General features: G+C 43.3%; 1 protein-coding gene across 1 annotated transcript in view; it reads right to left on the reverse strand.

Annotated features, from left to right (window-relative positions):
• Positions 1 to 449: 449 nt before the first annotated feature.
• Positions 450 to 24,030, reverse strand: part of IL17RA (interleukin 17 receptor A) — a 56,306-nt gene continuing 32,725 nt past the window's right edge. Inside the window, exons 8-12 of the mRNA XM_082255755.1 lie at positions 21,000 to 21,080; positions 18,399 to 18,486; positions 14,343 to 14,432; positions 8,381 to 8,398; positions 450 to 2,330 (exon numbers count right to left, since the gene is read on the reverse strand). Of these exons, the coding sequence (XP_082111881.1) occupies positions 913 to 2,330; positions 8,381 to 8,398; positions 14,343 to 14,432; positions 18,399 to 18,486; positions 21,000 to 21,080 (1,695 nt within the window). The 3' untranslated portion in view covers positions 450 to 912. The remainder of the gene's footprint in view (positions 2,331 to 8,380; positions 8,399 to 14,342; positions 14,433 to 18,398; positions 18,487 to 20,999; positions 21,081 to 24,030) is intronic.

Raw genomic sequence — 24,030 nt, forward strand, 5'->3', positions numbered from 1 at the left:
AAAACTGTTGGCGTTGAATAAATCCTGTATAATAATAATGTCTAAGGTAGTGTACTGTATGTATATTGCCCTGTCTATGAAGAAGATGGGGGAGGTGGTCTTTCTTAGCCATGATGGTTCAATACTTAGCAGACTTCTGTTTGTCCTATTACCCTATTTATGATACTTCTGTTGGCCACCCATGGTGCACAACAAAGTATGTCAAAAGAAGGATATCAAGAAGACATCTGCCTATGTTTATGGTTCAGTATATTTTTGCTTTATTCTTTAAGCTTATTCATTACTCCAGCAGTCTATAGGGTGGGGCCTGCAGAAAATTAGGACAGTATTTTGTGTCCTTGGTCTTTGAAGGGGTTTACCACCTTACCCCTGGATTTATCAAGTTTCCTCTTTGGCCTCCTTGATTGTTACAAGTGAATCTCCACAGGCTTGTGTAATCTCTCACTTTCATTTCCCCTTACCCAGATATGGCATGAAACAGCAGTGTTCCTGAACCTCCTTCTTCCCGCATTCAAGCCCTACCCATGGGGCACAGCTGCTAACCTTCTGTAGTCTGAATGTGATCTCTCGCAAAGCAGTGTTAAAGCAAAGCTTTGGCTAGGACAGACATGTATGTGGTACCAGGCGGAGATGGCTGCATGGGAAAGAACCAACCAGACACAAGTGGACTAAGGCTCTGAATGCAGATGTATTGAAAGTTATTTTGCAACCTTTCAATACTTCTATAAAAAACTACATTTCAAAAGGTTTAGGCACTTTTAAAATGTTTGAAAACAACAACAGTTCCCTTTAAGATGATGGTGCCTTCATTCCCTAGGAACAGGTGAAATTGCATCAGCTGGCCTCATTGTTTCCTAATGAGCTGACAGGCTGAGTATTGTTTTGCCCTAAAGATGGCAACCTAAGCCTTTCTTATACTTGTTCAAAGTTTAGTAAACCCCCTTCATTTTGCAGAAAGAGTTTCAATGACTCCATTTGTATTGCTTTTACGTCCATCTCATATGGGTTCCATGTGCTGTATCCTTGATCTGCAAGTTGTACAGAATGCCTATCAGGCATACCTGTAACAGGGTCCACTGCAGAGGTAATTAACTGTCCATCAAAGATAATCTCTTGGAACTGCTCATCAGCTTTAACTAGTTGATCTCTAGCCATATCACAAATGGGGACCACCAAATCTTGACCTGGAGAATCCATAAATTCCATGGGATAGGACAAATTTGGATCCTCCAAGGAATTCTGGAAAAGCCTTTCTTGGGCTTCCCTGAGCTGTTCTAAAGACAGGACACCCGGTACAGGTTGGAAAGAAACATCTTGTCTCAGTAGACCTTTATTGAGTTCTCCAAGCGATGGATCTTCTCCTATCAAGCGTGGTTCTTGAATGCAGACTACTGTTGACGTCACTTCTTGAAGTAATGGTTGTACAACTGACACTATTGGATCTATATCAGACAGGCAAGGTTCAACTTGAGTGCTTGAAGCTCCAATTAGAATTGAAGGGTCTAAAACCTTGACTGGATCTGGCTTTGAAATAAGTGGTTCCAATATAGAAATTGAAGGTTCAGGGTGACGAATCGACAGATAGACTTTGCGGGTGATGTTATCATCCACTTCCTCTTCGTCCTCTGTGTCTTCTATGTCCTCAAATGGTATTAACAAACACTCTTTCTCAAACCAATGCAAATTACGTTCCTGCCATTCCCTGCACCCCTCCATCGCCTTTACTAAACGTCGGTAGCTTGGATGTTCCTCGTGGCTGACAGTTAGCTGTACCTGTGGTTGGTGTTGCTCTTGTCTCTGGATCCGGAAGAAAAGTTCTTGGAGGTTTTCAGTCAATGAATATTTTGGGCAGATTTCCAATAGTGAGGGTATGTCTTCTGGAGTGGAGATGCTGCTGAAGTATGCTACCACATAGCGATCATAGGGCTTTGCTTTCTGAAAGTCTGGGAGAATAAGTGATAGGGCAGGGGTGAAGAGGTCCTCTATTGGATGTTCTCGGTCTTCCCTCAAAGTCATCTTTTGCTCTTTAACATTTTGCATTGCCTTCCACTTCTCTTGTACCCCTCTGGAACAAAGGATTAGAATTGTCCCATTTGTTTTCTCTATTTCATCTTTTTGGCGGTCCAACCAAGCCATGGGACTAATCGCACTCATTTCGAGAACATGAAGGCGGTCCAATACCACATCCAAGCCCCACGCTGACCGCATAAAATCGGCCAACCTGATCACCAATTTAATATAGTATCTATGATCTGCGGAGTACACCAACCACACCTTCTTTATAGTTGGTGTAGTTATGTCGGAATCCTGTTGATTTGGTGTGACTTTCTCTGCGGAGGAGAAAAGGAATATGAGCAAAAGTAAAAGAATGGAAAATAGACTTATCTTAAAGACTTACAATCTAGATCTTATATATAACCAAAAGTAAATATACACCAGATCATCTATGATCTTCATGGACATCCAATTCCAAAACCATGGGCATTAACAGGGAGTTGCCCTCCTCCACTTTGGGGTTAAAACAGTCTCCACACTTTTGGGAAGATTTTGCGTGTGGGAATTTGTGCCCATTCGTATGAAAGATACTAATGTTGGATAACAATCAACTTTGCAGAGGTGTTTAGTAGGCTTGAGGTCAGTGCTCTGTGCAGGCCATTCGAATTTGTCCACACCAAACTGGTTAAACCATGTATATAGTGAGATGGCTTTGGGCACCTGAACTTAATTTGGACGTGTGTCTATATATTTTATACTATTTAGTGTGCCCAAAAGAAACTAGGAATACCTTTTACTGGCAAAACTCCAAACACAGGATTGAGCATTATATAGACTATATTGTCAAAAGTATTGGGATGCCTGCCTTTACATGCACATGAATTTTAATGGCATCCCAGTCTTAGTCCGTAGGGTTAAATATTGAGTTGGCCCACCTTTTGCAGCTATAACAGCTTCAACTCTTCTGGGAATGCTGTCCACAAGGTTTAGGAGGGTGTCTGTGAGAATGTTTGACCATTCTTCCAGAAGCGCATTTGTGAGGTCAGGCACTGATGTTGGATGAGAAGGCCTGGCTCGCAGTCTCAGCTCTAATTCATCCCAAAGGCGTTCTATAGGGTTGAGGTCAGGGCTCTATGCAGGCCAGTAAAGTTCCAGGCCAGTCAAGTTCCTCCACCCCAAACTCTCTTATCCATGTCTTTATGAACCTTGCCGTGTACACTGGTTCAATTTTTTGGTGGGAGGGGTATTGTGGTGTGGGGTTGTTCTTCAGGGATTGGGCTTGGCCCCTTAGTTCCAGTGAAGGGAACTCTTAAGGCGTCAGCAAACCAAGACATTTTAAGCAATTTCATTGTCTGAACTTTGTGGGAACAGTTTGGGGATGGCCCCTTTCTGTTCCAACATGACTGCGTACCAGAGCACAAAGCAAGGTCCATAAAGACATAGATGAGCGAGTTTGGGGTGGAGGAACTTGACTGGCCTGCAGAGAGTCCTGAACTCAACTTGACAGAACATCTTTGGGATGAATTAGAGTGGAGACTGCAAGCCAAGCCTTCTCTCCAACATCAGTGCCTGACCTTGCAAATGCGCTTCTAGAAGAATGGTCAAACATTTCCATAGACACACTGCTAAACCTTGTGGACAGCCTTCCCAGAACAGTTGAAGTTGTTATAACTGCAAAGAGTGGGTCAACTCTATAGTAAAGCCTATGGGCTAAGACTGGGATGCCATTAAAGTTTTTTGAGCATGTAAAGGCAGGTGTCCCAATACTTTTGACAATATAGTGTATTGTATTTTCGCCTGCTTTTTGTATTTCAAAGCGTTATATGCAGGGCCGGTCTTAGGTGTTCAGGTGCCCTGTGCAAGCTAATCCTAAGGTGGCCATCCTCACCCCTCGCCCCTTGGTCACCTAAACATGGATGTATCTATTGAAAAACTATTTAAAGCGGAGTTCCACCCAAAAGTGGAACTTCCACTTTAGGTAGTCCACATTTGGCATGTCATTTTTTTTGGGGGGAGAGGGTACCTAGTTTTGACAGGTACCCGCTCCCACTTCCGCTCGGAGCGCCGCAGCGCCCTGAGCGGAAGTTCTCCTCTCCCCCTCCCTCCCTGCAATCTTCTGGGACATGTCAGAGGTCCCAGAAGATTGCCGGGCAATCAAGACACGCAGCGCAACTCGCGCATGCGTAGTGCATACCCGGCTGTGAAGCCGGGTGCCCACACCATTTATGCCGGCACCGCCGAGATCAGAGGGAGAGGATCGAGGCTTCGGGCGGCCGCATCGCTGGACCGTGGGACAGGTGAGTGTGTGTTTATTAAAAGTCAGCAGCTACACTTTCTGTTTCCGTTGTAAGAAGTGCACAGTGCTAAATTAATAATTAAATCTGCATAGCTACTACAGTATACATATCATATACCACTACTAAATAAATAACAATTAAATATTCATAACCTCTACAATGTGCAAAAAATTAATCAATTAATATATATATTCCATAAAATACATAGGCTTTTATTTAAGTCTGGTGAGTCAGTTTGGAAGTCTGGAAGCAGCACATAGGGTACTTTTTTGGCGCACACCTTCTGTTGAAGATTTGTCACCATAAATATTTACTTTTTTACACATTTTCTTGCACCTTTTTTGCACTTTATTGGACTTTTCTTGGAACTTTTTTATGATCACTAATAACTTAGCCCCCCTTACATTAGAGACCCCCCCCACGGAGCCCCCCTTACATCAGAGACCCCCCACGGAGCCCCCCCTTACATCAGACACCCCCCTTACATCAGATACCCCCCTTACATCAGAGACCCACCACAGAGCACCCCTTACATCAGAGACCCCCCACAGAGCCCCCCTTACATCAGAGACCCCCCACAGAACCCCCCCTTACATCAGAGACCCCCCACAGAGCCCCCTTTACATCAGAGACCCCCCCACAGAGCCCCCTTAAATCAGAGACCCCCACAGAGCCCCCCTTACATCAGAGACCCCCCACAGAACCCCCCCTTACATCAGAGACCCCCCACAGAACCCCCCCTTACAGAGACCCCCCACAGAGCCCCCTTTACATCAGAGACCCCCACAGAGCCCCCCTTACATCAGAGACCCCCCCACAGAGCCCCCCTTACATTTGATTTATATACTGAGGCAGGAGGGAGGGTGAGCTTACTTACCACAGGATGGAGGCTTAGGCTGTCTGCAGCTTTTCTCCTCTGGGTTTAAACTTCCCCGGGGAGTGTGGGCGGGGCAGACCCAGGAGGAGAAGGGGCGGGAGGAGGAGGAGCTGACGATCTCTCTCTCTCTTCTCGCATCCCTGCAGAGAGGAGGAGGGGATCTCTCAGCGGCGTCTCTGAGGCTGAGCTGTGTGAGATACACAGCTCAGCCCTGCAGGTGGAGGAGACACAGGCACTGCCTCACAGCGGGAGGTAAGCGTCGGCACAGCCTGTGTTAACCCTGTCCAGGCCGCGGTCGCCGCTTACCTCCCGCTGTGCGGCCTGATCATCAACCGGCCACAGAGCGAGTGGCCCCGCTGGCCGGTCCGGGCCTGCCTGTGAGCAACTGACTACGAGTTGTGATGGCTGCACGGCGCCCCTGTTGCCCATGGCGCCCTGTGCAGCCACACAGCTCGCACACCCCAAAGGCTGGCCCCAGTTATATGAGAATAGAATAGCCAACCAAATCCTGGGGAAAATCATACAGTGACACATCCCAGAACAACTATCCTAGACATATTCAGGAAACATCCTGAATGTGTCTCAACGCATTATATAAAAAAAAAAAAAGAAGCACTAAATGAAACTAATAAACACACCGTTATACAATATGTGTATAATAAATCAATTCTCCTGTGTCTCTCGTTAGTTTATTCAATGTGAAATTTTCCCTTATGATAGTGAAAGTATATACACTGTATAAATACCCTGGTCAAAAAAATTAAAGGAACACTGTTTCTTCTAATCAGAGTATAGCATTAAGTCATTTCAATTCCTGGGATATTGATCTGGTCAGTTAAGTAGCAGAGGTGGTTGATTCAGCTGCTTCCGTGTTATTGAAATTAACAACAGGTGCACTAGATGGGCAACAATGGGACAACAAAATAGGAATGGTTTTACAGGTGAAGGCCACTGAATTTTTTTTTCCCTACTCATCTTTTCTGACTGTTCATCACTAGCTTGGCATTTGGCTTGGATCAGTGTCACTACTGGTAGCATGACAGCATGGAGGAAGGTCCAGGAGACAGGCAGTTACTCTAGAAGAGCTAGACAGGGCTGTAGAAGGTCCTTAACCCACCAGCAGTACCGGTATCTGCACCTTTTTGCAAGGAAGAACATGATGAGCCCTGCCAGAGCCCTACAAAATGACCTCCAGCAGGCCACTAGTGTGAATGTCTCTGACCAAACAATTCGGAAAAAGACTTCATGAGGGTGGCCCGAGGGCCTGACGTCCTCTAGTGGGCCCTGTGCTCACTGCCTGGCAACGTGGAGCTTGATTGGCATTTGCCATTGAACACCAGAATTGGCAGGTCCGCCAGTGGCGCTCTGTGCTTTTCACAGATGAGAGCAGGTTCACCCTGAGCACATGTGACAGACGTGAAAGGGTCTGGAGAAGCCGTGGAGAATGTTATGCTGCCTGAAACATCGTTCAGCATGACCGGTTTGGTGGTGGGTCAGTGATGGTCTGGGGAGGCAGATCCATGGAGGAACGCATAGACTAGACAGGCTAGACAATGGCACCCTGACTGCCATTAGGTATTGGAATGAAATCCTTGGACCCATTGTCAGACCCTACGATGGTGCAGTGGGTCCTGGTTTCCTCCTGGCGTATGACAATTCCTGGCCTCATGTGGCAAGAGTATGCAGCCAGTTCCTGGAGGATGAAGGAATTGATATTATAGATTGGCCCCCACGCTCGTCTGACCTAAATCCAATAGAAAACCACTGGGACATTATATTTCAATCCATCCTACGCCGCTAGGTTGTACCTTAGTCTGTTCAGGGGCTTAGTGATGCCCCGGTCCAGATCTGGGAGGAAATACCGCAGGACACCATCCGTCGTCTCATTAGGAGCATGCCCCGACGTTGTCAGGCATGCATACAAGAACATGGGGGTCATTCAAACAACTGAGGACCATTTTGAGTTACTGCATTGAAATTTCAGCAAAATAGACAAGCCTGCTGCATCATTTATTCACTTTGATTTTTTGGGTGTCTTTGAATTAAGCCCCCTGTAGGTTGATCATTTTCATCAAACGATCTGGCATCCTTTTGTTCCTAACACATTACCCAGTTCATATCAGTATAGATATCCAGCATGATATCTTTCCTTATTGAGATCTGATGTGTTTTCAAAGTGTTCCTTCAATTTTTTTTGAGCAGTGCTCCTGCACCATACCCGCAGCCCCTGAATCTTCTGCACCATGCCCACAGCCCCTGCATCTCCTGTACCATGCCCACACAGCCTATGACCACCTCCTGTACCATGTCCACACTTTTACCACTTTTAACCCAAATTCGCTTATATCTATATATATATATATATATATATATATATATATAAGTATATATATATATACACACATACATAAATAACAGAATAACAGAAATATGTAATATATAACCACTATCACATTTTAAATCCCAAACAAAAACAAACAGGTGGATCTGAGAGTAGTTTGGCAGAAGATAAATGAGAAGGGCTGACACCACTTAGCCCCTAAGTCCTGTTGTGGGCCAAGCAGCATTTATGTGGACTAAGTGCATTTCTGGCAGATCAACAGCTATTTTTCTGTACATGTAGGGTCTTTAAAGGAATAAAATATTGGGAAATGTGCATGATTTTCAAATTTCTGTTTATTTTTGTCCTGACATGCACATGTTTTAGCAGAGAAACTGCTAGGAACAGCGACCAAACTTTTCAAGATTAAAAGGTCAGAAGCACTTGATGAAAGGGGATCTTTGCCAGCAAACACTAGATGCCAGTATAGTACCTCCATTATACTGCTCCCTGTTATAGTGCTGCTCATCATTATAGTATTCGTAAGTAACCCCAGTGCCACCATTATGTCCCCCACTACCATCACCATGTCCCCTTAGCGCCACAGAGTCAACTCAGTGCCCCCATTATATTCCCCCAGTTCCACCAATATATCTCCCCAGTTTGTAGTGTGGCTTCTAGTGTTCCTTTAAAAATTTGGCAGCACCCCTCACAATGATTTTTTGTTTCTTCTGTATTTTTTAAAGTGCACCTCTACTGCTCTGGGGTTGCCTACCCCTAATCAAACCCTTCCAACCTAAACAATTTGGATTGTTTGGTATACTTAAAATGTTTGGCAATGTATTTTCGCAGTGTCCCGCTCATTTTGCCCCACATACTCACTGCAATTACCTGGAAGTTTGAAGCAATCTGAAAGAGGAGAATAAAACAGAGATTAATACATAATACATACAACATTAATAATCATTCCTGTGGAAAAAAATGTTCCCTCTATCTTTCTGTACTCTGAGTCACACTGCCTACGGAGCTGGATTTGGCACTTGGAACTGTGAATCACAATCTGCAGAACACCCACAACAAAATCAGAGAAGAATAGAACAGATGTGAATACTGCCATCGGCTGATGACTTCAAAATCGACTTAAAGCTGAAGTCAAGTCTGATTTTTTTAAAGCAGCTTTTAAAAAGTAACCCCTTACTGTAGCCTATTTCAACATTGCTAGAATTGCCCACCATAAAGGAGGAAACATCCACAGGGTTTGATTGATCTACCTTCCAGTTCATAAGACTGAACCCAACATTCCTCTTCCTTTCACCCATGCTACCATCGTGTTAATGCTCTTGTATAATCTTTCCAGGGTACTGCTGATGCCCTTAACCCAGAGGTGCCTGCTACTGGTGGATCTGTTGTTTGATGCCCTCTGGTCTGTTCTGTTTATACACATTCTTACCTCTTGCTATACAGAATATGAAAATGGCAGGCAAATGATGGAGATGTACAGTTATGTGGGCAGTTACTTGTGAGCAAGGAACTGCCCAGTCCCTGGCACAAACTTCAATACAGTTCCCATGAATCATGGGAAATGTAGTTATGTGAGCCATAGCTAGCTATGGGGGGTGCAGGGGCTCTCTGTATTGTAAGTTTCATTTTTTTTTTAGTGTTGTAAGTCTTATATCCTTAGTATTGTGAGTCTTTGTTCCTTGCACCTGATTGGTTATTCTTTACAAAGTGAAGCTTTACCACATTCACTAAGCTCTGGGGGAAATGATAGCCACTGCACTTGCAAAGTGGACAGCCTGTTTGCCTTAAGTAAATCCTCATCTCCTTAGTATTTTGTGTCTCACCTTTTTAGTATTGAGAGTCTCATCACTTTGGTATTGTGAGTCACATCTTTTTGGTATTGGGTATTTCATTTCTTTAGTATTGGGAGTGTCATCTATTTGGTATTGTGCATCTCATCACTGTGGTATTGGGATTCTCGTCTCTTTGGTATTGGGAGTCCCATCTCATCGATATTGGGAATCTCATCACTTTAAGTATTGTGTAGCACCCTCCTAGGTAGGTGCTAGGAAAAAGCATTTATATGGCCCTGTGTGCTTATCAGGGGGGCCTGATCATTCAGCTAGGCGGTCATGTGTTTCAAGGGGCTTCTGTTGAGTCTGGGGGAGTCTCCTTACTGTGTCCAATGAGGGTTCTTGCTGGGCAGTGGAGGAAACCTGGCCAATAGCGCCCTGGGTTTGTATCTATCTCAGGAGGCAGAGTCTGACGCAATTTATCCTGGGATGGGGTAAAAGTCTGAGGGGAGCACATGACAGAGCGTCTTTGGCTGGAAGCAGAGTCCCAGGAGGAGGCTGACGGCTGTCTCTCCTCCTGTCAGAGCTAGAGAAGGTGTCCTGGGCAGTCGGCCTAGAGGACGAAGGTTGAGCTGGGCTGCAGAGAGGGATCCAGAGTGGTGTGGACCGAGTGGAGCTGCTGGGCAGAAGTTTCTAGGAAAAACACTGTTGTGAGTACTTTAAACTGCCCTCCTAGGACAGGGAACCACTCCAGAAAGTCAAAAGGGATCCGGGAGCCAGCTAACCTGTAGAGAAGGCTTAGAAAGGGGGTGCCAGTGTTTAAGCCCTGAAGATAAGAGAGTGAAAGGGGGTGCTGGTGCAGGCCCTGAAGTGTTCAGCAGTGCAGCAGTGTATACAAGTAGCTACCTCAGCAAGGAGTGCTTAAGGTAGCTTAAAGAGGACTTCTTTATCCAGGAAAGCAGTCAGAAGTCAGATCAGCGTTAACAGGCAGCAGGCCAGCATTAACCAGCCTTAACCAGCGTTAATCGGCGCTGACCGGCATCAAGCCAGCGTCAAGTCAGTGTCCCTAGCAATTTTTGCAAAGTTGAGCCAAAGGAGTATCCCACTCATAAATACAAAAACCCAAAGATACTGGACTGGTCATTGTCTCAGTGCTCACACTTGGAAAAGATGCTTAAAAATGCTGTTGTTGCTTGCGGTAACCCAGGCGGACCAATATCCAGAAAAACAGCTGGGAAATGTGCTATAATTGTAGGTCTCATCTCTTTAGTATTGGGAGTCTCATCTCTTCAGTATTGTGCATCTCATCTCTGTGGTATTAGGAGTCTCGTCTCTTTGGTAGTGGAAGGGTTGAGGGGTTGTTAGTCCTTATATCCGAACACAATAGTGGGGGGAGTAGGGGAGACAGCTGCACTAACATCACTTAGTCTGGCGACGTCTTCATTTTTTTTCCATTCAGATCGCTGGGTTGAATGAAAAAACTCCTTGTGTTTACCCAGCATTAGTATTGCGTGTCTTATCTCTTTGATATTGTGAATCTCATCTCTTTAGTATGCTGTGGCTCATCTTTTTGGTATTGTGTGGCTCATCTCTTTGGTATTGTGAATCTCATCCCTTTGGTATTGTGAATCTCATCCCTTTGGTATTGTGAATCTCATCTCTTTGGTAGTTGAAGTCTAATCGGTATTTTGTGTTATTACTTTAGTATTGTGTGTCTCATCTGTTTCGTGATGTGTGTCTCATCTCTTTAGTATTGGGAGACTCGGTTCTTTAGTATTGGGAGTCTCAAGTCTTTAGCGTAGCTGTAATTATGCGGCAATAAAACCATTTTTAGTACAGTGAGGAAGGGCTTTTGTTTCTGTCTGTGCTTTCCCATCCAAGTCACCCCCTTTTGTCTCATCTCTTTTCCTCGTGTCACTGGGACAGGATGTGAAGGCAATTTCCCCAACTGGGACAGAGACCATAATAAAAGACTGACAGTGGCCCTAATAGTCGGTTCACACTGGGGCGACACGACTCTGTACTACTTCAGGGGCGACCACGACCATGCACAACGACTTCGGAGAGACTTGCATGGACTTCACATAATGGAAGTCGATGCAAGTCGCTCCGAGGTCGCCCCGAAGTAGTACAGGACCCTTTTTCTAAGTCCTGTAGCGGTCAATGGACTGCGAGGGAGCGCGACTTGTCAGGCTGACAAGTCGCCTGACAAGTCGTGGTAGTTTGGACCGGCTCTAACTCTTCCATGCTCTATCAAAAAGAAAAACGTTTATTTTGTGAATTCTTTAAATAAAGTTGGGGAAGCAGAGCCTGCAACAAACCTTACAAATATAAAGGAATATTTTCTGTTTATTATGTAAAGACAGGCTCCGCTTCCCACAGGAAATGAGAACAGGCCCACACATGCTCAGTACTGTGTCACTTTAACACTTGCAGGTATTTATTATCTCTCAGAGTTATTATCTCATCATAGTACTCCCTCTGACAATGGCTTCAGCTGCTTTCTCTCCAGAAGGATGGTGCCATCTTTGCTCAAACATCTTCCAGGGTCACCATCTATTTCCAGGTTGAGGTGCCGGCTCAGAGATGACACATCATGTAAATCCTCTCACCTTGTGACTTTCAAAAGTTATAATGTTGCAATTTGATGAATGGGGGGGTCTGCAGCAGACTGGTGACATCATCTCAGCCCAGACAAAGTCACTGACTGGAGATCAAGAATGACTTTTAAGTGACAAAAGGTGTCGCTTTTCTGAAAAATGATACTGCTGCTGTATATTGTGACATGTCAGAAATTTAGATTTGTAACCTTACTAAAACTTTACAAACTTTAAGCTGACAATATATTTTTAAACAAAATTTGTATGAACAATTTGATTGTACAACCTTCTTCCATAAATGAATATATAGATTTCCCTATGAAAATTTTCATTTTAAGAACATTTGTTACATTTTCTAATTGTTAGTGGAGTCAAACTGACATTTGTTTTTTAACAGTGATGGAAAAATTTAAAGAAAATGTTTCTAGAACAAACACATTTTCGTATAGTGTATGTGATTTTCGGTGAGGAATTCATTCTAAAATTGAATATTAAAAGCAAATTAAATTTTCGCACAACATTCGTCCACTCAATCGACTGTAAAAAGAATTTTCGTACGAATGTTCGAATAAAGATTCTCATCAGAAAATCTACTACTGTAGGGCCAGCATTACCAACAGCTACGTAGTAATCTCCCTGAGACCTAAGTCTTCAACTTAGTCTCTCTACCTTTTCCGGGACAATATGAAATAAGGGACATAAAAGTGCAACCAGAGGTTCTTCTCTAAATATCACCCAGGGCGGATCTTACTTGGCGCTGGACTGCCTCCATCAGCACGATTCATATAAACACCTTTACATTATATAGAAGGATTTGGTATGCATGGGAGTGAACATGGGGCCCATTTTATGTCTGTGTGTGAGACAACGTTGTCCACATTGGTTTTTACTTCATGGCATGCCTGGAGATCAGAGGACTAAGACTACGTTAGTATCTGTTCTAATTTTTCAATAAAGTGTCACTTCAATTTCAAATATACCGTGGTTTGTTCTCCATATACAACTCCTTTTCTTCATGTGGTGACCATATGGTCGTCCTTTGCTTGCTTCTTCTGACTATATACTATTTGTGGAGGTACCCCGTCCTATGGACAAATCGGTTTGTTATTTATGTAATTATATCCCAGTGTCTGGGTTAAGGTCAAGTGGTGTTTTTATATTTGAGTATTTAGTATATAGTACAGGGGCCTGACCAAACTAGAAATTGAATGAACTGGTTAGGATGGTCCTCACATCCTACATAGTTTTAGTAAACCTACTGAATATTGGAACACAAAAATTAGTTCCAGATGATTAGTAACCTACAATTGCCATCATCCCAAATAGTCAATGCATAAAAATAACACTAAAAAGTGTTGATCTCCTCTGAGAAGAAAGAGGGGATTTTTAAGCCAATAATACATGTCATCTACTGGTGTTGGTTCACTTTGTTTTATCAAGTCCAAAGTCAGCGCAGGAAATTCTAGAGCACTTCATGCTTCCCTTTGCTGACCAGCTTTATGGAGATGCTGATTTAATTTTCCAGCAGGACTTGGCACCTGCCCACACTGCCAAAAGTACCAATTCCTGGTTTAATGATCATGGTATCACTGTGCTTGATTGGCCACCAAACTTGCCTGACCTAAACCTCATAGAGAATCTGTGGGGTGTTGACAAGAGGAAGATGAGAGACATCAGACTCAACAATGCATACATCTCAAATGGATGTAGGTTGAGCCCGGACAGATCCCGATGGGAATACAAAAAGGCCAACAAGTAATAGGTATATGGCAGCTCCCAGATCCCTGGCTACCTCCTACAGCATGGAGGAGCAAGGGGGTAAGGCACCGTGGTGAGCCTTGGCGTCCTCTATTTCAAGGAGAGGCGTGGTCACGCCCTCCTTGCATTCCCGCGGGTTCGCGCTACCCGGAAGTGGCTTTCCACATTCGGCCATGGAATTTGTATATCTATGTATCTATGATATGATATGTCGTTTTTAATCAATAAATTTCATACATTTTATTCATTCATTGTTTTTTTCATGTATTATTGGCCCGCTGTGGCTTTCCACATTCGGCCATGGAATTTGTATATCTATGTATCTATGATATGATATGTCGTTTTTAATCAATAAATTTCATACATTTTATTCATTCATTGTTTTTTTCATGTATTATTGGCCCGCTGTGGCTTTCCACATTCGGCCATGGAATTTGTATATCTATGTATCTATGATATGATATGTCGTTTTTAATCAATAAATTTCATACATTTTATTCATTCATTGTTTTTTTCATGTATTATTGCCTTAAAAATCCCCCCTTTCTTCTCAGAGGAGATCAACACTTTTTAGTGTTATTTTTATGCACCTACTGAATATTGTACTGACATTACTTAATCACACAGTTATATATGCCAAAATGTATTACTGCACCAGCATCCTAGATACAATCATACAGACACCTAAATATTGTTCCTTACCTTTAGCGCGTAACCCCAAGAGAATACTGGCAAACAATATAATTGTCAGCAGGACGGCAACAGACCATAGGTACCAACGTTCTACTGGTTCTGCAGGGTTATCAGAAAGAATATAAATTACTTGGAGCATTAAATTGGATACATGAATTTACAGGTGCATCTAAAAAATGTAATATCATCAAAAAGTTAATTTATCTCAGGTGTTATGAAGCCCAGGTTGCTTTGATTGTGGTCTTTAGCTCGTATGCATTGTTGAGTCTGATGTCTCTCATCTTCCTCTTGTCAACACCCCACAGATTCTCTATGAGATTTAGGTCAGGCAAGTTTGGTGGCCAATCAAGCACAGTGATACCATGATCATTAAACCAGGAATTGGTACTTTTGGCAGTGTGGGCAGGTGCCAAGTCCTGCTGGAAAATTAAATCAGCATCTCCATAAAGCTGGTCAGCAAAGGGAAGCATGAAGTGCTCTAGAATTTCCTGCGCTGACTTTGGACTTGATAAAACAAAGTGAACCAACACCAGTAGATGACATGGCTCCCCAAATCATCACTGACTGTGGAAACTTCTCACTGAACCTCATGCAACTTGGATTCTGTGCCTCTCCACTTTTCCTCCAGATTCTGGGACCTTGATTTCCAAATGAAAAGCAAAATTTACTTTAATTTAAAAAGAGGACTTTGAACACTGAGCAACAGCCCAGTCTTTTTTCTCCTTAGCCCAGGTAAGACGCTTCCGACGTTGTCTCTAGTTCGAGAGTGGGTTGACACAAGGAATGTGACAGTTGCAGCCCATGTCCTGGATATGTCTTTGTGTGGTAACTCTTGAAGCACTGACATCAGCCGTAGTTCACTCCTTGTGAATCTCCCCCAAATTCTTGAATGGCCTTTGCTTCTCAATCGTTCCAAGGCTGTGCTTATGCCTGTTGCTTGTGCACCTTTCAACCACACTTTTTCCTTCCACTCAATGTTCCATTAATAAGCTTGGAAGAGAGATGCCTGTGTTGAGTGCTAATAATGGTGCCACATCCCAATAAAAGTCTAAAGAAGAAAATTCCCCTATTAGTGGGACTTTTTAGGCACTCACGTATACACAAAATCGTAGAAATTTATATATTTTATTGAAAGAAAATTTTACAAAATATAAAAGGGAAGTAAAGTAGAATACATCACATGTGCAATACAGAATGACCACACCAGTTCAGGGTGAAGACTCAGAACCCGACTAGTTTCGGAGTTTACAACAAATACTCCTTCTTCAGGGGGAGAGAGGAGACCCTGGATGGTGGTCTGTAGATAATTGATCAAAGATAGATCAGTCAATAAACAGCATGTCACAGTCATTTTTACATTATATCAATCTGTACAACAGATTCAAAGAGACAAACGTTATAACTTATATTCTATGCAGTGATGAAGAGCACTATATACTTGCGCACATAATGTTAAAATCAAGTGGTCTGCATGCTCCGCTGAATCCAGACATTGGCTGTATCAAAGATGTGATTGGAATGGCACTGCCTCTCAATTGTATCAACATTATGTGCGCAAGTATATAGTGCTCTTCATCACTGCATAGAATGTAAGTTATAACGTTTGTCTCTTTGAATCTGTTGTACAGATTGATATAATGTAAAAATGACTGTGACATGCTGTTTATTGACTGATCTATCTTTGATCAATTATCTACAGACCACCATCCAGGGTCTCCTCTCTCCCCCTGAAGAAGGAGTATTTGTTGTAAACTCCGAAACTAGTCGGGTTCTGAGTCTTCACCCTGAACTGGTGTGGTCATTCTGTATTGCACATGTGATGTATTCTACTTTACTTGCCTTTTATATTTTGTAAAATTTTCTTTCAATAAAATATATAAATTTCTACGATTTTGTGTATACGTGAGTGCCTAAAAAGTCCCACCAATAGGGGAATTTTCTTCTTTAGACATTAATACGCTTGGATACAGCACTCTGTAAACAGCCAGCTTCTTTAGCAATGGCCTTTTGTGACTTACCCTTCTTGTGGAGTGTGTCAATGACTGTCTTCTGGACAACTGTGAAGTCAGCAGTCTTCCCCATAATTGTTAAACCTGCTGAACTAGACTGAGAGACCATTTAAAGGCTCAGGAAACCTTCACAGGTGTTTTGAGCTAATTAGCTGATTAGAGTGTGGCACCATTAGTCTACAATATTGGACTTTTTTACAATATTCTAATTTTCTGAGATACTGAACTATGGATTTTCACTAGCTGCAAGCCATAATCATCAAAATTAAAAGAAAGAAATTAATGCTTGAAATATATCACTCTGTGTGTAATAAATCTTTAGAATATATGAGTTTTACTTTTTGAATTTAATTACTGAAAAAAATTAACTTTTTGATGATATTCTAATTTTTTTAAATGCACATATATATATAGTAATCAGGCAGGGAAAGCTGTTAAAGGGATGGTGGACCTCTGGATAGCAGGCCATGCCTTAGCACTCCGTGAGTAAAAAAGAATGGTTCCATCTGAAGTCAAAGTGGTTGCTAAGGACCCCAGAGCCAGGGAGACAGTCTGCTCTTAGAACATGTAGCAGGCTCCGCAAACTGCATGTGCTAATGCAGAGCTGTGGCATAACCTGTTTGCATTAATGCTAATGCTACAGATGGCCTTGAGGGAGCAGCCAATGTCCCTTGGGTTTTACCTGACAACATTGCAATTGGCCAGCAGTCTGAATTTAGAAAGCAGCACTGCCATTGACAAATAGGGCGCACCCTGGTGCTAAGATAAGGGTTGCTGCTTTGAGGAGGAAGATTACCAATTTTAATATAGGTTTACTTTCTTGATTACAATACCTAAAATAACAAACTGAACAGAAAAACCTTCTTGAAGGACCAATAAAACTGATTCCAGCTAACATAAGGTGACATACTGAGGATGTGTGCCACCCTTCCCCCTTACAGACACACATACACACGATGTAGACATTTTTACATTTCTAAATATGTTTCATCGAGAGAGAGAGAGAGATTGAGAAAGAGAGAGATCGAGAAATAGAGAGAGAGAGGGGCGCGGGGGGAGAGAGAGGGAGCGAGAGAGAGGGAATGAGAAAGAAAGAGAGAAAGAGGAAAGAGGGAGGGAGGGAGAGAGAGAGAGGGAGAGAGAGAGAGAGAGAGAGAGAGAAGGAAGGAAAGAAAGAGAGAGAGAAAGAAGGAGAGAGGGGGGGGAGAGAGATGGGGAGAGGGAGGGAGAGCGAAAGAGAGAGAGAGGGAGGGGGGAGAGACAGAGAAAAAAGAGAGAGACACACACAGAGAGGGAGATTGAGAGAGAGGGAGAACAAGAGAGAGAAGGAAAGAGAGCGAGAGAAAGAAGGAAGGAAAGAGAGATAGAGGGGGGAGAGAGAAGGAAGGGAAGAGAAAGAGAGAGAGAAGGAAAGGAAAGAGAGAAAGATGGAGAAAGAGAGAGAAAAAGAGAGAGATAGAGATGGAGAGAGAGAGAAAAAGAGAGAGGGGGGAGGGAGAGAGAAAGATAAATAGATAGAAATAGAAAGAGAGATCAGGAGATAGATAGATAGATAGATAGATAGATAGATAGATAGATAGATAGATAGATAGATAGATAGATAGATAGGAGGGAGGGAAGAAAGAAAGAAAGAAAGAAAGAAAGAAAGAAAGAAAGAAAGAAAGAAAGAAAGAAAGAAAGAAAGAAAGAAAGAAAGAAAGAAAGAAAGAAAGAAAGAAAGAAAGATTGAGAGAGAGGGAGATCGAGAGAGAAAGATAGAGGAACATACATGCCTATACAGCCTTGATTTCAAGTTGGACACATTTTTCAGAAGTATTGCTTTTATTCTATATAAAGGAGAGAGAGAGCGTGGGAGAGAGAGATGGGGGGGGGGGGGGAGAGATGGGGGGGATATTGAGGGAGAGAGAGAGAGAGAAAAGGAAAGACAGAGAGACAGAGAGAGGGAGTTCGAGACAGAGAGAGAGAGAGAGAGAGGGAGAGAGAGAGAAAGGGAGAGGAAGAGGTGGGAAGAGACAATTGTATATAAATGTTTTTAAAACCATAAAATATAAATCACCTGGGGGAGGCGGTGTTTCCGTGGCACACGGAGGCACATGATACAGGCGTAAGCAGTCATTATCACAGGGCGGCATGTAAGGCCACACCTACAAACAGACAGATATGCAAATGAGATATGCACTGTTTTAAAGAGGACCAGTCATTTCACAAATACAGAGGAACAGTTATTTCAGAATTAGGAGGACCTTTATCTATTTGATGCCAGTTTTGAATTGATATAATGTGCTTTACTGACCAAACTGATTGTTTTCCAGCTCCTTGACTCAGACCAATAAGCTACAGCTTATCTGCTCCATTCCTTTCCCTTCTAACACTATTCTCTTGGTCAGAGCAAGCTATGGGATTAGGGGTCAGTTTGTCCCCCAGGTTGAGCTCTAGATGAAAGCAGCAGCCGTCCTGACATCCCCTTTCCCTCCTAGCATCTTTCAATCTGTGTAGTATTCAAAGTAAGGCTCATACAGGAAAAAAAGGCCACCTTAAGCCAGCCATAGACAGTTTGAATCTCGGCCGGTTCAGCAGGGACCTGCCGAGATTCGAACTAGGGATCAACCGATTATCGGCAAGGCCGATATATGGAGGGCCGATATTGACTTTTGCTGATATATCAGTATCGGCCCCCAGAAATTGGCCGATATTCCAAATATTGTAAAGGTAAAATAATAGGTCAGTCTGGTACAGCAGCCAGGTGTACAGTGCAGTAAGCCATCACAGCTGATCAGGACAATGATTGTCTACGGTCCATGCTGCACTTTGTTCTGTCTCATTATTAGTAATGAATGACAATGTTCTGGAAATGACTGGCTGCCAGCACTTCCTATGGATGGTACAGACACACACTGCCAACCACTGTCACAAAGCTCCACCCCCATGCCCGCCCCTTCCTATACATCTGTGCGCTCCGCCCCCCTACATAGCTCTCTGCCTGTCACACGTGTCTGTCCGCCTCCTTAGACTGTCAGTAAAGTTCGATTGATCTCCCAGCCATGCCGAGATGTAGTCTCGCGAGGGAGCCTGGGAAATGTAGTCTCCGTGTACAGCGGACTCCTACAGACTGGCAGCGTGTTAGTGTCAGAGAGAAGGCACAGAGTGAGTACAGGGGGGACTGGGGGACATGGGGGGGGGGGCAGAGAGAGCGGACCGGCACAGAAGGGTAATTACCATAGGAGGTGCAGGGGGTTCCTGGGTTGGCATTGTCTATAGGAGGTTCCTGAGGTGATAATGGGCGTGACCATGCACCTGACCTCCAAGATCGTATGTGGAATTGCTTATATCTTTGTATATATGTGAGTGAGATATTCAATAACATTTGTAAACGGAATTGTGCTATGTGACATCATTTTACCCCTACATGAGCATCACCACCTAATGGTTGGAGAAGACTATTCTCCACTGTCTAGCTGTTTGTTATTGTCTAGCTTTTTTTCTAGCAGTTTAATTTGCACTGACTGCAGTGTTAAAAATGTTAATAAACAAACCTTAACATGTTCAGTAACAGATTTGTGTGGAAAATTATGTTTATTTTGCAAAATTTTAAATGTACAAAACATCGGCCAATATCGGCCCATACCGATATGCATTGGGCAAAATATCGGTATCGGCAACGAAAAACCGATATCGGTTGATCACTAATTCGAACCATGTGTGGGCAGGCTGATGGTACCCAAGTTGATAGTTCAATTGATCAACTTGGGTACAACCAATGTGTCCGATTTGTCATGCGATTATTGCCAGCGGCTATAGCCACTAGCAAAAATCACTGTGTTCTCCCGGAAGGGCTTCATCAATATAAATGCTACATTTATTAGGAATGTTTGTGTTATTACTATATGAAAATAAACATTAATTACTTATTTAATTAACCTAAACGTAACTTATGTTTAAACATTAAAGCTCAAAACCAGATAAAACATATTTTTTAACAGCTGTGAGAAGATAAGGCTGTGGCAAATTTTGGTTTCCGAGGTGCTTGTTTTAGGTTGGCACTGGAAGGTTGACATCCCTCAATGGCAGATCATAGGGCAAATTTGCTGCCCATGATCATAGGGGATGATCATAACAAAGTGAAATCACTTATCATCGTGGATTGATTTAAAAGATGCGGAAAAAAAAGGAAAATGTGGAGGTTGATAGAATTACCTTTCAATGTGCACAGAGGGCCAAGCCATCCAAAATTGATATGTCAGTGTTCAGTGGATGCTGGAGAGTTAAACTCCCCGACAGTCTTTCCAACTCTTGGGGACTCTGCTGAGTTCCGTTTTTGCACACCTGCCATGCTCATTATTATGTGTTCCCTACATCCCTGGGCCAAGTTCAGAGCTCTGCACACCTGCCTTGCCCATTATGAGGGGTTCCCACCATACCTGCTAGATAATTTATTTTATGTTAAGCAGAATGTAATAGGAGGAGCTGGAATATACAAAGGTTGTTGGAAACACCCAGAAATCTCCAGGTGTTCAGGAACAGAGCCAGAAATTATGTCAAGGAGGTCTCAGTAATTGATCTTCAGACAAAAAATGTCAGTTTCAGTCTACAAGACTCTGAACATCACTTTTGGGCTCAATCTTAAAAGTAAGCATATACACCAAGGTAGGTACATTACCGAAATGTTATACACGCATTCCTGATCTATGTGACCCCCAATATAAGGGAAAGTAACTTGTACACGTTGAATAGGTGGGCCCTATAGGAAGAGAAAGGAAATTTATGGATTTTCAGAGGCATTTAAAATGCTGAACATGAATTACAATCTGTTTTTTTCATTATCATCAACCGGTACATAAAAATATCACAATATACAATGTGCTGACATGTGCATAGTAAATAAATATGCAGACATCTTCCAACACACAGACAGCTTCCTGTCCACTTCTTCCACAGAGGAACCTACCCAGTGTAACCTTTAGAGGGAGTCTCAGGACAGCCATTAGTGTAAGGTTTATCATAAGGGTAGAACTAGTGTTATAGCTGGTGTTGGGGTTAGAGTTAGAGATGGTGTTAGGACAATATCTGGTGTTAGATACTGTATAGTGTTATAGCTAGCGGTAGGGTTAGAGTTGGTCTTAGGCTTAGAGTTAAGCTAGCCATACACAGATCAAAATTCAGCCAGTTCAGCAGAGACAGGCTAAATTTCGATCCATATATGGGCAGGCTGGTTGCACACAAGTCAGTCTACCGACTGACTTGTGTACAACCACCAGGTCAGGTTTTTTTCCAATCAGTCAGTCCCGCTGGCTTTAGTCGGCAGCACTGATCAGTATATTATGATGGCGGGGAAGTCTCCCTGCTGTCAGAATACAATGACACAGGGGTAAGAATGCCCTCATTCACCTCAAATGTGTGGATGGGGAAATCAAGTAATTTTTTTCCCGTTTAACACGCTGGTTGAATGGAAAAAAATGAGCAATGTATGGGCTGCCTTGGGGTTATAGCTGGTGCTAGGGTTAATCCGGCCACATAGACAGTTCGCATCTCGACAAGTTTAACAGGAACTGGCCAAGATTCGAACTGTGTATGGGCAGGCTGAATGTACCAAGTTGGTCGATCAATTTGGGTTCAACCAGCCTGCCGGATTTTACTTGCGATTACCGCTAGCGGCTGCTATAGCTGCTAGCAATAATCACTGTCTTCTCCAAAAGGGAGGGATTCCCCTGTCAGCACTGTCTGTGCTGATGGGGAAATTATGTGAAAACCTGGAAAGAAATTTGCACTGTCTCTGGCCGGTCTTAGAGAAAGGGTTATAGCTGATGTTAGGGTTAGAAGTTAAAAGGAATTAAAGACCCTGGTACTTGGTCTTCTTGGTAGAAACAGGCAAGAGTTGGCATTTAAATTCAAGACCATGGTTTATAGGGGGAATCATAGATTTTTGTATTCAGTGATTTTTATAGATTCGACCAACACATAGGCTGCCTAGAGTTTAACAAAGAGCTAGTGTTGGAGTGAGTATGAAAATATTAAATTCCATGTTAACTTCAACCCTCACTTCAACAGTACAGCTAACCAGACAATATATCTACTAATCTTGGATGATGGATGAATTATAATAAAAATACCAAAATCTTTGATTGCCCTATAAATACCAACTCCAAAACCCAACACCTACCCTAGCTGCAGTTTCCAACTTGTTTTTGAAGGTGAATGCTCCATGCTGTAATCTGCATTCTTGTTAAACTATGCAGGGAGTCATTGACCTAGAAAACAGCAGGCAAAACAGTGAAGTGTCGAAACACCTAACTGGCATACTTATTTCAGGTCAGGGACTCTTTAGATGGAGACTCGAGGATCTAGAGGACAGCCCAGAGTCTGCAACTTCAAAATAAGTCAGCTACAGGCAAATGTGACATGGAACTGACAGGTTCCCCTTATCAATCCTTCAGCCTAAAATAACAGCTAACACAGAACGGGCTGCAGAGCAGATATAACATGTCAGGTTTGGGAGCTTAAAGGAGCTGTAAAGTCAGCAAGGTTTTTTATCTTAATGCATTCTTTGCATTAAGATAAAAAGCCTTGTGTGTGTAGCAGCCTCCCTCAACCCCCTTAATACTTACCTGTGCCTCCTCTCTCTCCAGCGATTTCCACGAGTCTCTTGGCTGTCTTGGGACTCTCCCTCCTGATTGGCTGAGATACAGCTGTTGGTTCCCACTAGTGATCGACCGATTATCGGCAAAGCCAATATATCGAAGGCCGATTTGCACTTTGCCCGATATATCGGAATTTGATTTACCGATATAGCCGATGTTTCGGGAAAGTGCTTGTACCAGGGTGATGTCTGCAGCTAGAGGCATAACCCCGGTACCGGTGTCCATAGCCGACAGTCGGTTGTCTTGTAATGACAACCAATGCGGCTGAGAAGCTGCTCGGCTGTCATTCCAAGGAGCGGGAGGAGACGTCCTCCCCTTCCCGCCGCCTTCCGCGGCTTGCCCGGGTCTCCTATCCCACCGGGAGACCAGGGCATCCTACCTTCCCCGCCTCCGTCTGACTGGGTCTCCATCTGCACCTCCGCAGTCTGACCGGGACTCCATTTCTTTGAATTTGGCGCCGTCATGACATCACTTCCAGGTACTGGAGACGCCAAATTAAAAAAAATACAGCATTCAAAACAGCCAAACTTGGCGTTTTGAATGCTTTTAAGTGCAGAGGAGGGGGTTGGGGTCTTTTAGACCCCCAGATCCCTCCACCACAGTACCTGTAGACAAAAAATAAATAAATAAATGCATTTTTTTTTAATGCCTGAAAATATCGGCCGATACTGATATCCGATGACCAGAATATTGGTATCGGCGGTAAAAAAACTATATCGGTCGATCAATAGTTCCCACGGCTGTCAATCAAAGTCAGTTAACCAATCAGGAGAGAGGGGGTGGGGCCGAACAGCAGCTTCATGTCTAAATGTACACATGGAGCTGCAGCTCGGCTCGGGTGCCCCCATAGAAAGCTCCTTGCTGTGGGGGCACTGAATAGGAGGGAGGGGCTAGGAGCACCCAAGAGGCACCTGAGAAAAGGAAGATCCTGGCTGCTCTGTGCAAAACCGACTGCACAGAGAAAGCAAGTATAACATGGTTTTTTTTTTTTGTTTTGTTTTTTAAAAAAGAGACTTTGCAATCACTTTAAACATATACAGATGCATCTCATAA

The sequence above is a fragment of the Pelophylax lessonae genome (genome assembly GCF_965119305.1).
Source record: "Pelophylax lessonae genome assembly, chromosome: 4".
NCBI lineage: Eukaryota > Metazoa > Chordata > Amphibia > Anura > Ranidae > Pelophylax > Pelophylax lessonae.